At 51.9% G+C, this 14,966-nt stretch overlaps 1 protein-coding gene across 24 annotated transcripts in view; it reads left to right on the top strand.

Annotated features, from left to right (window-relative positions):
- Window positions 1-14,966, top strand: part of CIT (citron rho-interacting serine/threonine kinase) — a 119,197-nt gene that overhangs the window by 96,221 nt on the left and 8,010 nt on the right. For all 24 annotated transcript variants that reach the window (XM_053279099.1, XM_053279098.1, XM_053279102.1 and 21 more), the window contains 10 exons: window positions 722-826; window positions 2,841-3,010; window positions 6,403-6,483; window positions 6,662-6,797; window positions 7,585-7,724; window positions 9,394-9,486; window positions 10,810-10,918; window positions 12,749-12,877; window positions 13,729-13,809; window positions 14,529-14,607. In XM_053279099.1, the coding sequence (XP_053135074.1) occupies window positions 722-826; window positions 2,841-3,010; window positions 6,403-6,483; window positions 6,662-6,797; window positions 7,585-7,724; window positions 9,394-9,486; window positions 10,810-10,918; window positions 12,749-12,877; window positions 13,729-13,809; window positions 14,529-14,607 (1,123 nt within the window). The remainder of the gene's footprint in view (window positions 1-721; window positions 827-2,840; window positions 3,011-6,402; window positions 6,484-6,661; window positions 6,798-7,584; window positions 7,725-9,393; window positions 9,487-10,809; window positions 10,919-12,748; window positions 12,878-13,728; window positions 13,810-14,528; window positions 14,608-14,966) is intronic.

Genomic DNA, 14,966 nt, shown 5'->3' on the forward strand with positions numbered 1-14,966 from the left:
TACCATGAAGGCTCCTTCTTGATGCTGGAGCCGAGGACATCTCGGCCCTCCCAGGCGGTGTCCTGGCCTACTCCACGGGAAACTTGAGCATATTACAAGAGCACAGCTAATAGTTCCAGAGGTTTCTGGGGTTCCTCTATCTTCTTTGTTATGTATATATATGTGTGTGTGTTTTAACGCTGGTTGTATACTACTTACTTCTGTGCTATTTGCACATTTGGCCTCAAAGAACTGGGCGGGGTTATCCGTCCGGGGCTCTTAAGCCTAGTAACTAATTTTGATTAGTCCTGCCTGGGAGCACGTGGACACGATAACCCAATGAGAGATGTCCTCAGCTCCAGCATCAAGAAGGAGCCTTCACGGTAAGTGAAACCAATGCTCCAGGGGACTGGTCCTCGTTGATCCACAGAAACGGACAGTGCTTTTCCCTAGAATGCACCAGACATTCCTGGTGACTGTACCCTGATCATGAAGAGTGGAGGGCGGGGGGGGTTACCGTCTTTCAGTTAAATTTGTCTGCCATTACTGATCTTTTCACAGAACCCCTAATAACTTCTAAGGAGCCCCAAAGTGTTCCCCAGAGCCCATCTGAGAACTCAGTTCTAGCTCTTGTTCCAGCCTTGTGTCCAGGCCCTCAGAGTAGCGATGACTCTTTCCCCCTCCACATTTCTGTTTTTCTCACCTGTCTCTTCCTTTCCTCTTATCTCCCGCTTTGCCATAGCTGGACAGAGGCCCATGGAGGAGTTTGAGCTGTGTCTTCCTGACGGAGATGTGACTGTCCATGGAGCTGTTGGAGCCACTGAACTTTTGAATACAGCTAAGACAGGTGAGGTGAAGTGGGTTTCCTCTGATGGATAAAGCCATTTTAAGCATCAGTTTACAACTGGCGGCAGCAGAACCAGAATTTGGGGCAGTCGTATCCTCTTGTCAATGGTCTCCATTACGCCTCTCTCTTTCACCCTCTGCAGCCTGCTTCTCTCCTCTTTTAAGATGACCCCCACCTCCCCTGCTTTTGGTCTGGTCCCAGATATTGCCTTCATGGGCTGCATCAGCTGGTGGTGGGGTTTCAAAGGGCTACCTTCCAGTGACGCTTTTCCTGCACGGAAAGCTCTTGCATGTAGGAAAAAGTGTGGAACCTACATTTAGATTGCTGTGCGGGTTCTGCTTTGGGTCTGAATGTCTTACTGCTGTAATATTTGTATTGTTTGCTGCTTTGGGTACCCTGTAGCAGGGAGGAAAGCGGCATCAGAACTCAATAAATAAAAACTGTGTGACAATCCTCCGTGTGTATGTGTGTGTGTTTTGCTGGATGTGCCTATGTGAGGGAGTCACCACTAATTGTGGCTTTCCAGCATATGTACATGCAGTGCTTTACTACAACTCAAGATCTGTGTGTGGGTTTTATGCTTTTTCCTAAATAGGGATGCTTCTCCACCTGTGAAATGCGTAAATCCGTGAAGGCACTTCTGTCAGGAACTGGGTGATTAATAATTCTCCAGGGGGTGGAACGTTGTGATAACCACCAGACCTGATAGGTAGGCCTTTGAGGTCTGGCTGTATTGATGGCTGGATCCTGTCGCAATAGCTAGCAAATTGTTTCAAAGGGGAAGCTGCAGTTGAGGAGCAAGACTTCTCCTTGCTTTGCCTTTTGTCTGCCTCCGCGGAAGATCCCGGACCAAATCCTTTGGCTTACTGCGAATCAAAATGCTGTTTTTCTTTCTTTTTCTTCTGATTTATTATAATTATTTGTCTACTGCATCTATTTGCCACCTTTCTGCCAGAGCACTGAAGGCCCTTTACATGGTATGTCAGCATGTTACAGTCTAAGATGTGATCCAAAAAAGGAATGGGGAGAAAAGAGGAAAACGGGCATCTTCAGGGACCAGGGCTTACAGACTGTCGCGTGGCAGCCAGGTGACATGGCCAGTACAGGAGGTAGTTCAGGAAGAAGAGAAGCCGAATGGTAGCCGGTCCCAGCTGGACTGATGGGAGGAGCCTCACCTGGGCATTTCCTCCTCTGTGGAAGCCAGAGGCAGTTCTGGGGGTGGCGGGGGGGGGCGGACTAGCATTTTGACCCAGCCAAAGCATATTGGTGTGTGTGTGTGTGTGTGTGTGTGTGTGTGTGTGTGTGTGTGTGTGTGCTTTCTGTGTGCCAGTGTAGTGTTGCCATTGTAAATGGCAGTTGACAAAGTCAGACTGGCAAAAAGAAAAAGGGGGGGGGGAATGCCTCCTAAATTCCAACCGCGGGAGAGACTTCAGCGGGAGGGACGACCGGAAGAGACAGTGCCTTCCATATTCACACAGAGTTGCACGTACGTAAGCTTCACTTCACGTGGAGGCGAGAACTAGTGGGCCAAGACGAAGGCTTCCCAGAAAGGATGGGTTTATGAGGGACATAATCTCTGTTCCGCACCTGCAGAAACTGTAATAATTAATTCAAGAGAGTCTTTCTTTTGGTTGACAGTGATTATTTGTTCTCTGGATCAGAGGACTCTCCAGGGTGTGAAAATGGCATCTTCTTAATGAGTGTTCCTCTTTCTGGAGCTCTTCTGATCCGGGAAGAATTCCATCTGATGTGTTTGACTTCTTAATGCTAGTTCTGCAGTTGTTTTGCTGTGCGCGACTAGAAGGACTAGGGCAGGTCTTAGTGGGTAAGATGTTGCCCACCGCTTGGGGCATTATTTGTTTTGTAATTTAGGGAGCGCTCTGTGTTCTTTTAGAGCTTGAGAGACTTCTGTTCCTGCATTAAAAGCTGACAGTCCAGTCTGTTTTCCTGGACCATTTCCTAACACAGTTTATGCCGGATGTATGTATTTATATATTTATTTTTAACAATGTAGATGTGCCATATATATTAAAGTTGGAGTCTCATCCCCATACCACGTGTTGGCCTGGACGGACCCTCTATCTGCTAGCACCCACGTTTCCTGACAAGCAACGGTGGGTCAGTGCACTGGAGTCCATAGTCGCTGGAGGCCGAGTTTCCAGGGAAAAAGCGGAGGCTGATGCGGTAAGTCTAGTCCTAGTGGGGGGGCAGGGAGGGGGAAGCCCCCTGAAGGATGTTGCAGAGCCATTTTCTGCTTTCATCTGAAAAAAAGTGTGAAAAATAAGCCTCCTTTAAAACAAAACAAAACACCTTATGGGGGAGGTATAAGGAAAATATGTGCTGGCGAGATTCTGCTCAGCTGAGAAATCAGCCTGCTCTTCCCTTCCATTTTCTGACTCATTCGTGCAAAGGTCCCGGGATGCTCAACAGGCAGTGACTTGGGCATTTTTGTATCTAATGAAAATATCATTATTGGATGTAGGCATTTGCCATGGCCCATTTGATTGATGGTTTCCTGTGCCCTGCCCCGCCCTAACATTTCTGACTAAAGGCTTGTGTGTAAGATCACTTAATGGTAAGAAGACGTTCTCGAAACACCAAACTGGAAAACATGAAAATATTTTTGAAGGTTTGGGTGTTTGCGGCCATCCCGGCCCACAAACTTTGCAGCAGGCCAGCTGTGAGCAGCGCAGGGAAAACAAGACCTTGTGACATCTGTGCACCCTTCACATATTGGAATGCCTGGCTCAAATCTGGTGGTAACGTCTGTTGTCACGGCAGGCAGCCTGGTCCGATTGAGGGAGGCCACCCTCAGGGCCGCAGAGTGGAGCCCTGGGCCAAAGAGGGGTGTCTGCACCCGTCTTTGTGACTCTGGCCGATGAGAAGGGAGGCAGGGGACCAGGCACAGCACGGGGCAGGAGGCCCAGGGGAGGCTTGCGCCTAAACAGCTGGCCACCTGCAGCATCCTTTGGCCTTCCCTGCATTCCCTTGGGTTACTTGGGGGGCTGTGACCCTCCAGAGGCAAGCTGCCAGTCCTTCGTGCTGCCCTTAGAAGCGCCTGCTTGGCTCTTGCCCGAACTCAGAGCCAGCTTTCTGAGGAGGCACATCCCGTTTCTGTGTTAAAGGGGGCGCAGGTGGGGGAGAATCAGGAACCTCCCTTTCCTGCAGACAACTCACCCTCTCGCCCTTCCGTTTCTGAGGGGAAAGACGCCCAGCAGAACCAAGTTCTGGCATTCCGCGTGCAGGCAAGGCTTCAGTCAAAAGAGCAGGGAAGTGCCTGGCCTGAAAAGAACCACCTCGGCCCGGTGGCGCTCACTCGCCACTCTTCATACGGAGGGAACTGTGAGGAACTTGTATGTTACTCGGGACCTCTGAGAAGCAAGGCAGGAATCCTCTCAGGTTGGAGGGGATTCTGGCACTCCTCGGGATGCAGTCCATCCTGGACTGACTCTGAGGAGGGGGATGGTTGACACTCTGACCTCCTTGCCCTTGTGGGACTTGATGGCTGAGCCGTAACTGGGTGTCTTGGGCAGGTTTTGAGGGGATGTCTTTGCCATCCCTCCGCATGGAGGAACTCTCTCTGCTGTTCCTGGAATCCGCACTCGAACCACCAGCTGATCTTCCCCTTCTGTGGACTCCGCAGTGTTAGAAACGGCTCTGCCCCAAAGTAGCTGGACCTCCTTCTCAGAGCTAACCCTTTAGGGCAAGGATGAGAATTTTATTTTTTTTTTAATTATATGATAACTTTATCATGTTCTGATTTGTTTTATATGATGTATGGTTTTAATTGTAAACCACCCAGAGATTTTATATACAGCAGTATATAAATAAGATAAATAAATGAGAAGGCAGAGAGAGGAATGTGGTACCCTGCAGGGACCCCTGGCCGTATTGTTTGCCCCCAAGCCAAGTGCTTCTGAGGAAACGGTCGCTCCATTCCAGGCTCCCTTGGCACTCAGTAGGGGTGTGCACAAAACTGGGAAAGCTGGTTCAGTTCAAGTAGAACTGGACTCAAACTGAACTTGGGCCTGTCTGGTTCTGTGAACACTAGAGCCAGGCCCGGCTCGGATGGTGGGGGACAATTTTTTAAAAAATAGAATAATAATGGTGGACTGCCCACCACTGGGCTTTGGGCTGCGGGGGTGCGTGTGTGTGTGGTCTCCTGGCATTCTCCCTCCCTCCGCTGGTCTTCCTCTGGTCTCAGACAGCCCGTTCCAGACCTCTCTGCACTGGCAGCCACACAGACGGCCAGTGCACATGCATGGTGGCCTCCCAAATGGCTGCCGCCAGCGCAGTTTGGCCTGGGATGGCCCGTTTGAGGGAGTGGGAATGCCAGTAGACACACACACACACGGCAGGTCCACCATTTTTATTTTTATTTGGTTAAAAAAAAAAAAAAGCCCAGCCTGGTGGATTCAGCTCGACCTTGACCAGGCCAGTTTGACACATCTCTAGCACCCAAGACCGTAACGATGTCATCTGCCTCCATCCCATCAATATAGAATCTCCAACTGTTGTTGGTTTTAATTGCCTAATCCCTCAACGGACACTTAAATGGGTATGCTTGCTAGAGATCTTTAAAAATGCACGGAGGAGGCAACAGATGTGGGAAGCCTGGCGGAACGGGCCAAAGAGCGAGCCTCCTTCCGGGCAGCCGCGGTATCCCTTGAATGGTCAGAGTGTCCTTCCAGGAGCAAAGGCAGAAGGAAGTACAGCTCACCCCGCCTCGGGGCAAACCTGCGCTCCTCTCCTGTTCCGAGGTATGCAGCCTGCCTTGTGATGCAGGCAAGGACCCTCCGCCGTTGCAACTGGCCCTCTGAGATGGAGAAGGCAAATCTGTGCCCAGTGGATCTGGGAAGAGGAGGGAGAAGCTGTGTTGGTGCTGCTCTGTCTCTTCTCTCTTTGGGGGGGGTGGGGTGGCTGCTCTCACAGAATGGCAGCTAGGCCCAGGACTTCATAGCAGGGGCTCCGGAAAACCCCAGCAAGGAGGAGTGGAGACTGAGCTGTGTCTTTTCCCGTTAGTCGCCATGCAGGGTCACAGCTACCTACTGAGCCCTCTGCATGGGGCAAGAGCTGGTCTGGTTGCAGTGAGCGTGAATGGTCTCCTGTGCTAAGCAGGGTCTGCCTTGGCTTGCATTTGGATGGGAGACTATGTGAGCTCTGTAAGGTATTCTGCCTAGGGGAGGGACAAGCATCTCAGTGCATGCAGTAACTCAGTGGACGAGCATCTGCTTGCATGCAGAAGGTCCCTGGTGCATTCCCTGACATCTGCAGGTAGGGCTGGGAGAGACTCCTGCCTGCAACCTTGGAGAAGCCGCTGCCAGTCTGGGAAGACAATATTGAGCTGGATGGACCAAGGGTCTGACTCGGAATAAGGCCGCTTCCTATGTACCTCCCAGATCCTGGCAGAGTAGGCTAGCTAAAAAGAGCCTCGTGTCTGTCACTGGTCCTATGGGCATCAGCTGCTCAAAGCAATACCTTTTGACAAACAGAGCTTCTCACTGGTGGGGTGAAGTGTACATGGAATCCTTCCCGAGCCTCCGCCGTGTTAATCCTTTCCTCTGACTCCCACGCAGAAGCTCCTTGGGAATTCTTTGCTGAAGCTAGAGGGTGAAGACCGCCTGGACATCAACTGCACCTTGCCCTTCAGTGACCAGGTAATGTGGGTGTGCGGCAACCTTTCTGTGGGGCTCCGAGACGATAAGCAAGCCACTGGCAGGGAGTCTGTTGAGCTTTGGCTCTCCGAGTGACCTGCCTTCCTTTGACTAGCTGGTGTGTTGTGCTGGGATTTTGAGCATCCCTGCATGGACTATGGCATGTTTATCCCTTTCGTAGGTGGTTCTGGTGGGTGCCGAGGAAGGGCTCTATGCCCTGAATGTGTTGAAGAACTCTCTGACGCATGTCCCTGGAATTGGTGCTGTCTTCCAAGTGCACCTCATCAAGGACTTGGAGAAACTGCTCATGATAGCAGGTAGAGTTCAAGGAGACACATGGGAAGCTCTTTGGAGTTACGGATTTCCCCCCACCCCCACCATGACTGCTGAAAATCTCAGACTGGGCTCAGATTTCACAGGCATGGCTCATGCTTTCAGGCGTAGCTCAGCAATTGCAACAAAGAAGAAGTCTTCTGTTAGGAAGCTGAATTCTGCAGACAGTATCACATTGGGGGGCTTTTTTGCACTCCTGTGAACTGCAGCGTGTGCACAGCCCTTGTTGTTGAATGGTGCGTGAGAACCTCTTCTAAATGTCCTCTCACTTGAATTTAACAGCACAGAATTCCATCGGCAGTTTTGTTCTTCTTTTGGAATCCTCCTACTTTGTGCTGCCTTTCTTTGGCTCATCACAACTGCTTTGGAACGCAGTTATCTTGAACAATCCTTTCATGGCCTCTCCAGCCTTGACTAGTTCTGTTCCCTCATTTTTAGTGGACAGAGCAAGTTCCACAAGTGAATGGCTTCCAAATAAAGGTGCATCTTGGAGCTGAATCATAACCACACTGTGCAAGTTTGACAGAGGAGCTTTGGCCAAGATCCTTTTGCTCCTCCGTTTTCCTGCTTAGCCAGAGTAGTTTCCCAGCTCCTTATGATCAGTGTTGTCTGCCACAGGGATTCCCAGATGTTGCTGATGACTCGCATCATCCCCAGCCAAAGGCCACTGGGGATGATGGGAGTTGTAGTCAACAGCACCTGGAAACTCCTGTCACAAGATAACACTGCGTCTGATGTGTTCTGCTGCTTCTGTGATGTTCCTCTCCTTAGGGGAAGAGCGTGCTCTCTGTCTGGTGGACGTGAAGAAAGTCAAGCAATCCCTCGCCCAGTCTCACCTGCCAGCGCAGCCGGATGTTTCGCCAAACATTTTTGAGGCCGTCAAAGGTTGCCACCTTTTTGCGGCTGGCAAGGTAAGCAGCCAGACACGGCTTCTTCGTCCATTAACTCTCCCAGGAACTCTGGGTGTGATGCCTGAAAGGACTGCCAGGTTGACGACAGGTTGCTCATCACCCACATGTTGTTGGCTGGGGGTCCCCTCTTGGCTGGGGATGATGGGAGTTGTAGTCTAGCATTTGGGGACTCAAGTTTGGAAACCCTCGGCCTAGCAAATAGTCACCAGGTGATGTTAGGACATTTGTCCCGCTATGAATATGGAGGGGGAATGCACAGCTTCTGCTCACAGGCTTCCAGGGCCCGGGCGGCGGCGGCGGCAGCTGCTGCTGACTTGTTATCGCGAGGGATCACACATGTTGACTTGGCTTACTCAGCCAGCCCTGTGGTTTGGTCATCAGCCACCCCTCCCTTGCCTGAGCCCCGTGCATAGAATCCAGGGGACGAGGAGGTGGTCTCCCTCGGGGAGGAGGGCATCCTGGGACAGGCTGCTCCTCCAACTCAGCCCGCAGGCAGGGGCCCTGGGAATCCTTGCCGCCTCTTGCCTTTCGGTGGGAGGAGGGCCCGCCCCCTCCGCCATCTCCGTCCGGCCTGCTTTGCAGGAGCAATGGTTTCTGGAGCGCCAGCTCCTCTGCAGATCTGACAGGAAGGGAATTTGGCTGTCTTCATATTGGCCCTACTGACTTAATCCACTCATTGATATTTCAGCTCATATGCTCCACTGCCCTAATGCATTCTTCCTTCCAGCTCTTGGCGACGGCGGGGCGGGGGGGATCAGTGTCTCTTTCCAAAGTACTGCTAGCAAGTGAAATTGCAGCACCTGAATGATCACTGGGGAAATGCCCTTCCTAAAACCTGGCTGGATTACGCAGAGGGGACCCATTGCCGCCTCCTGGTGGCATCCCCCTCCAAAATGTTGGGCCGTCCTGTGTTGGGCTAGGAGACAAATGCTGCTCTCTCTCTGTCTCCCAGTGTCTCCAAAAGCAGCACTTGGTTTTCCCCTAGGCATGGTGCCACCTCTTCAAAGCCTGCCCTTGGGAGCACTGCAGAGGTTGTGGCCAAGCCTGCTCCCTAGTGGCAGCAGCGGCGGCGGCCTCTGCAGTGCCTCCAGAAGGCGGCCTGCTCTTGCCTGCACAGCCGCTCCCTTTCCTGCTCGTAGCAGAGCGTGGCGGAGCGTTGGGGCCTGGCTTCTGTGTCGAGGAGAGGATGCCGCTCACACTTCCCGCAAAGTGCTTTTCAAGTGAAGAGATAAACAGCACAAGGTCCCTGCTTGAATGCTTTTAATCTGAAAGATGGAAGAAGTGGGATGAAAGGGGAAGAGGAGGAAGCCTGGGTTAAGTCCTTAGCAGGAACCATTTTCTCATCCACTGGCATTTATGAGGAGTTTCTCCAATGGCAAGGATTTCCTCTCTTTGAGTAAAACCGCCTGGAAGCACCTGCCATCACACTTACGGCGTGGGCCTCTTCAGACAAATGCCATTAACGGTGCAGGGAGGGTGGTGCCTCCTGGTGTGCCAGTGTTGGGGGGCAGGACCCCTCCGGGTGCATTCTGCAATGCTGTACGCAAGTCCAGCATCCTCCTCCTCCCCACCCCAACATCTGTACCATGCTCCTGTGTGTGTCCCTTGTTCAAACACAGCCCATCGTTTCACAGAACTGGGCCAACCCTTTTGACTCTCTCTTGTGCAGATTGAGAACGGCCTGTGTATCTGTGCAGCCATGCCCAACAAAGTGGTCGTTCTGCGCTACAACGAGGGTCTCGGCAAGTTCTGCATCAGGAAGGTAAAGTTGGTCACTTCCCTTCGAGGTGGGCCCAGTTCTAGAATAGCAAGTGGAATCCTCCAGCCGGATCGTGTCCTTTAGAACAATTGGTCATGAGGCCATGAAAAAGCCAGGCCTCGCAAGTTTTTCTCTAATCAGAATTGGTTTCTGAAAGATGAATAGCTTCAGATTCTGAACTTCTATTTTATCTCCATGGACGTGGGAGGGAAGCAATGGTTTGCATAGACTGAAGCAAGCTTCTCTCCTCTTTCACCCGTTTGCTTGGCTTAATGTGTTTCCGATCACAAGTTGCCAAAGAAGCAAGTGAGAGGATTTGAGAACTGGACATGCTTGCAGGCTACGTGATTTGCAATTGGCTCGCATTCTAGCTTGTCTTGCATAGTTAAAAGAAAGGGCAACTATACCCCCTCCACACACACACCCATTTTGTCCTCTGGAAAATATGGGGCAAGGGAAGCTTGGGGAAATGTTTTTTTGGGGGGGGCTGTTCTCTGTTTCTGGAGGGGTGGTGGCGATCTGGGCTCTCACATTTCTGCGTGGTAGACAGCTGCATTACTGTTTGTGGTTCTTAAAGAGCATGGATTTAAAAGCTTTCCCCTCCCAGCAGCAATACCCAACAATATTTAATAAGCCATTATTTCCAATAGCAGCCCTGAAGCATGCTTCTAAAAGCCCAGATCAAATGAGTAAATGCAGTAGCCACATATTTGAGCCCAGAATTCCTAAATTTGCCCTGCATTATGTGACTGTAGCCATGCAGATTCCTGGGAAATCTCATACATGCAAACACCCCATCACCACATCTGCAGGCAGGGTAGTGTATGATAAAGTAAACTCTAGCTCTAATCTGGGCTTGTTAGTGCAAGATATGATGCCTTACCATCGACAGTTTTTAATGGGAAATTTCTGAAAATTCCCCAGTCAGATCTGCACTTGTGGTTTGGGTGAGGTTGAATCTGTCCACCATGTGTTGTTATATTGCTTGTTTTATAATGACAGTCAGTGTAGTCTTCTTACTCCCCTGTTATTACATTACCCCAGCCGAACTGCTGAATTTTACATCACAGTTCTCCTTGCAGACAAGAAATCTTCTATTACACACAAGATTGCTAAACTTTGTGCAGCCGCTGTTAAGATCCACCAACAATTAATTTCTACCCTTTAGATTTTACCATGAAATGTTTACGTTGTTGGTGTATTGTATGATAGACTTCTTATCTGAATGTTTTATCATTTGCGATGTTTATGTCTGATCTGTGATCGTAATAAAGCTATTCATGCACTCAATCTGGGCTTCTCTTCCTGCGCTTGTTTCTCTTGCAGGAGATTGAAACCTCAGAGCCGTGCAGCTGTATTCATTTCACTAATTACAGCATCATCATTGGAACAAATAAGTTTTATGAAATTGAGATGAAGCAGTATACGCTGGAGGGTAGGGATCTCTTTCTCATCCAGTCTTTGAAGGCCAGTGTCTGGGTTCTCAGGCTGTGTGTGGATGATGGTCAGGGCTGCCTGTCGCCTTCATCCGGCAAAGCAAGGCAGAGCTCTTGGGAGCTGACGGAGCTGTGGCAGAAGCAAGCGGTGACTCAATCAAAAGGCTGAGCGAGGCCAGAGCTTGTGGAGCCCAGCTGGTGAGCCCTTCCTGTCCCCCACCCCAGGCGAGATCTCCCGAGAGATGGGTTGGCAAGAGATTCCTGAGCTCGGGTAGAAGGGCTGTGTATCGGATACTGTGTATCGGGAGGATACTTGCCTTCTCCAGCAAACATCTTGCAGGGAAACCTACATGGAGGAGATGATTCAGAGATGAGGCGTGGCTGTTCTTTGGAGCACTAGGTGGGTGGAACAGCTCCAGCAAGCAAAAGCAACACAGGGCAGCTCTTTAGGGGGGCTGCATCTTTCACGGAGCTCGGCAGAAGGGAGCCAGTGAAGAGAGCTGCCTCTGCGGCTTGGTCCAGTGGCGACTCTAGGAGGCGCCCAGCTCTCGGTGGGTGTTGGAGGCCATCCCATTTGCGCTTCCCCCTTCCTCTTGCTCCAGAGGCAGGACTGTGCAGATTAGCAGGCCTTTCTTGGAGAGGCAGCAGGAGGAAAGAGCCGCCCAGTTCTTTTGTCCCACCTGCTCCAGAAACAGCCAGCCTTCATTTCTCCTCACAGTCTGGTCTTCTCCGTCAGCTGATGGTTTTTAGAGTTCCTCTCTTTGAAAAAGGCAGGGGTGAGAACGAGAGAGAGAGAGAGAGGAAAATCTAGCCCATTTTGTCTGGCTCTGTGGAATTGGATCTGCCCTCCAATCCAGACACAAGCAGAAAGTCCCCAACTGTCAAACAGGTTGTGTTTCAAATGTTTGTCGATAAGTCGGATGTTCATCACCTGGCACAGTTCGCAAGGATGATGTGTGAGTTGGCGCTTGTGAGTTGGGTTCTTCCCAAATGCATTAGGTGGTGGAGCTTGTTTGTCAGTCCTGGTGCCTGTAGGTCGGAGAGCGCCTGTATGTCCCCTTGGTCCAAAGCCAAGAGCCACTGGACCAAAGATGCTCAGTCCTCTTTGTCTCAACACGAGAGGTGTAGAATGAAGCCTCAGCGACGTGTCAGCCTTCACGGAGTAGCCACAGGAGTTGGGGACACATCCATTAGTGCTTCCTTGCTCCATTCCTCCAGGAACCGGGGGTGGGGTGGGGGTCTTAGGCAGACCAGCCCTGGATTCACCTCGCACACTCATCACTCTGTGTGGAGGGACTCTGTGCTTGATCTGCCAGATGGTTGATGTCAGGCAGCCGAGACGCTGAAGGCAGACCCAGTATTTTCAAAGTCTAAGAAATTCCAGGCTCGCAGCAGGTCTGCATTCATGGGAAATGGGCACTGAAACAGCAAGACAGAGGTCTATGAAATTGGGCATGGTGTGGAGAGGAGGAGATTTTTCGCCCACTCTCGCAACACTGAAGTAGGGGTCAGCCCATGAAACTGATGGCCAGGACATTTAGGACTGACAAAAGGACATACTTTTTCACACAGCTCTTAGTTAAACTGTAGTACTCTCTGTCACAGGATGTGGTGATGGCTACCAGCTAGGATGGCTTTAAGCAGGCTTAGACCAATTCATGGAGTTCAGGGCTATCAGTGGCTACTAGTCCGGATGGTTATAGGTCACTGCCAGGTTCAGAGGCAAGATGCCTCTGAATCCCAGTTGAAGGAGAGCAACAGCAGGTCCAGCTCTTACCTGGTCCAGCAGGGCTGTTCTGATGTTGTTCGTTGTCCCTTCCTGCTTCTAGAATTCCTGGACAAGAATGACCATACCTTGGCCTCCGCTGTGTTTGCATCCTCCACCAACAGCTTCCCCATCAATATCATCCAGGTGAATCCTACAGGGCAGAGAGAGGAGTATCTCCTGTGCTTTCACGGTGAGTCTGGTGTGTTGCATGGTGCCAGTCGGCTTGTAATGCCCTCACATGCAAGGCATGGCCCACCTCTGTCCCCGTGACAGATGTCTGCAAACGGACAGTGCCCATAGGAAACAACATATTCCCCAAAGGGGAGAAACAAGTAACAGCCAGGGATGAGAACCCTCCGGGCTGCCACAGGCCAGCTCCATACCACAAGCTGCCTTCAAGCTCTTCTTCCAGGGGAGGGAGGGAGGGAGGGAGAAGTCAGCGTCATTCTCTGGACCCTTGGGCTTGGTGGGTGATGCCTGAAAGAATGGAGGGGAAGCCCCCTCTCTCTGGGTGGGCTGCCTGTGCTCCGCCCCCTTCCTGTCCACACTTTTCGTGGGGGCCAGCTCCAGCCTAGTGGCCTGGAGAATGAGGTGGCTCCTCCGGACAAGGCTTCGCCCAGACCTGGGCCCTGCTCCCTGGCTGCTGAGACTGCTGCACGAGATGGGCAGCAGGCTCTTTCTCCGTCTCCCTTCCTGCCCTGAGTCTGACTGGCTGGCCCACAGGGGAGAGACCAACGTGAGAAGAGAGGAGAAATCGAGGGCGCACCATTGTAGGCCTGCCCTCTAGCGCAGGACCGGACCGGAACGAGGGGTGCGGGTGGGCTCCTCCCTCTCGACGAGAGCGTTGAAAGCTGATTGGTCCTGTCATGCCAGCAAGTGGGAGGAGCAACCCGTCCGCTGCAGGAGGAGGATGCTGTGCCCAGCAGAATTCACACGTGCGGCTTCACTTAAAGCCAACCAAACCCTGGGCTTGTGGCGGAGTCTGGCGTCCTTGTCTCTTGAGAATAGCCACCTGAAATGGCATGGTTGGTTTCCCCACAGAATTTGGCGTCTTTGTCGACTCCTATGGGAGGCGCAGTCGCTCCGATGACCTGAAATGGAGTCGCCTGCCTCTAGCATTTGGTAAGTGCCCGGAGAGTTCTTTCTCTCTCATGGCTGTGCACGCATCCTGTTTGGGTGTTTTGGAATGCTGAGGGTGGTAGAAAGGCCAGAAGGAACAATCTCCCCTTTGAGGAATGATCCTCGGCAGCTTTCGTTTTGTTTTACGACGGCGCTGAGGAGAACTGGAAACCTGGGCCGTGCTAGCGGAAGGTGCTGCCAAACGGTCTTCATTTGGGACGGTCTGTTTGCCAGCCAGAGTTTTCCTCCCCTCCTTGAAATCAAAGCAGAAGGGGGGGGTTCAAGTGTGCCCCCTCTCAAGAGAGCAGCCAGTGATCTCCCTCCCCCCCCCACCCCCCAGCAGGGCCAGCCAAGCAAAGAGCTGCACTTCTCAGCATGTTTTAACAGCCGACGAGTCGAGTCGAGTCAGGTAGAGGGAGATCCCGCCCCCAGCTGGACCCCGGGATCTCCCTGCCTTTCCATCAAGGGCTTCTTCGGCGTCCAGCCCCATCTGGGAGCACGGGGCGCCCATACCTCTTGGAAGAGTCCATTCAGAGCTCAGTCCTCCCTCCCGAGGGGCTTCCTTGCAGGCTTTAGGCTGCTTTTGGGGAGCCAAGGAAGACAGGAGCGCACTGCCAGACGGCATGCCTTGTTTCCCCTTTACGGCCTGTGGTGGGACGGGCAGCGCTCTTCTCTTGCGCGTTCCCACTCAGGTTGCCTCTTTGTTCCCGGTCCTGTTCCAGCCTACCGGGAGCCTTATCTCTTTGTGACGCACTTCAATTCCCTGGAAGTGATCGAGATTCAAGCCCGTGCCTCCCTTGGGTAAGTGGACGCCTCGGCTCCTCCTGGGAAGCATTGCACCAGTGCTCCCTACACCTGCTGGGGTGTGGCATGAATTCACAGCAGTGGCATGGACTTTTCGGTGGCGGCCCCAGGCCCTAGTAGGCCCATCTGTCTTCCACCCTCTTTGGCATTTGACCAAAGGCAAAGACGCTCTTCTTTCAGATTTAATTGTCTATTTGACACAAATATTTTTCTTTTCTTTTCTTATCTATTTATGTTTACATTTATATCCCGCTCTTGCTCCAAAGAGCGCAGAGTGGTGTACATGGCTATCATTATCCTCACAACAACCCTGTGAGGGAGGCTAGGCTGAGAGATAAGTGACTGGCCCAGAGTCA

The sequence above is a fragment of the Hemicordylus capensis genome, chromosome 15 (genome assembly GCF_027244095.1).
Source record: "Hemicordylus capensis ecotype Gifberg chromosome 15, rHemCap1.1.pri, whole genome shotgun sequence".
NCBI lineage: Eukaryota > Metazoa > Chordata > Lepidosauria > Squamata > Cordylidae > Hemicordylus > Hemicordylus capensis.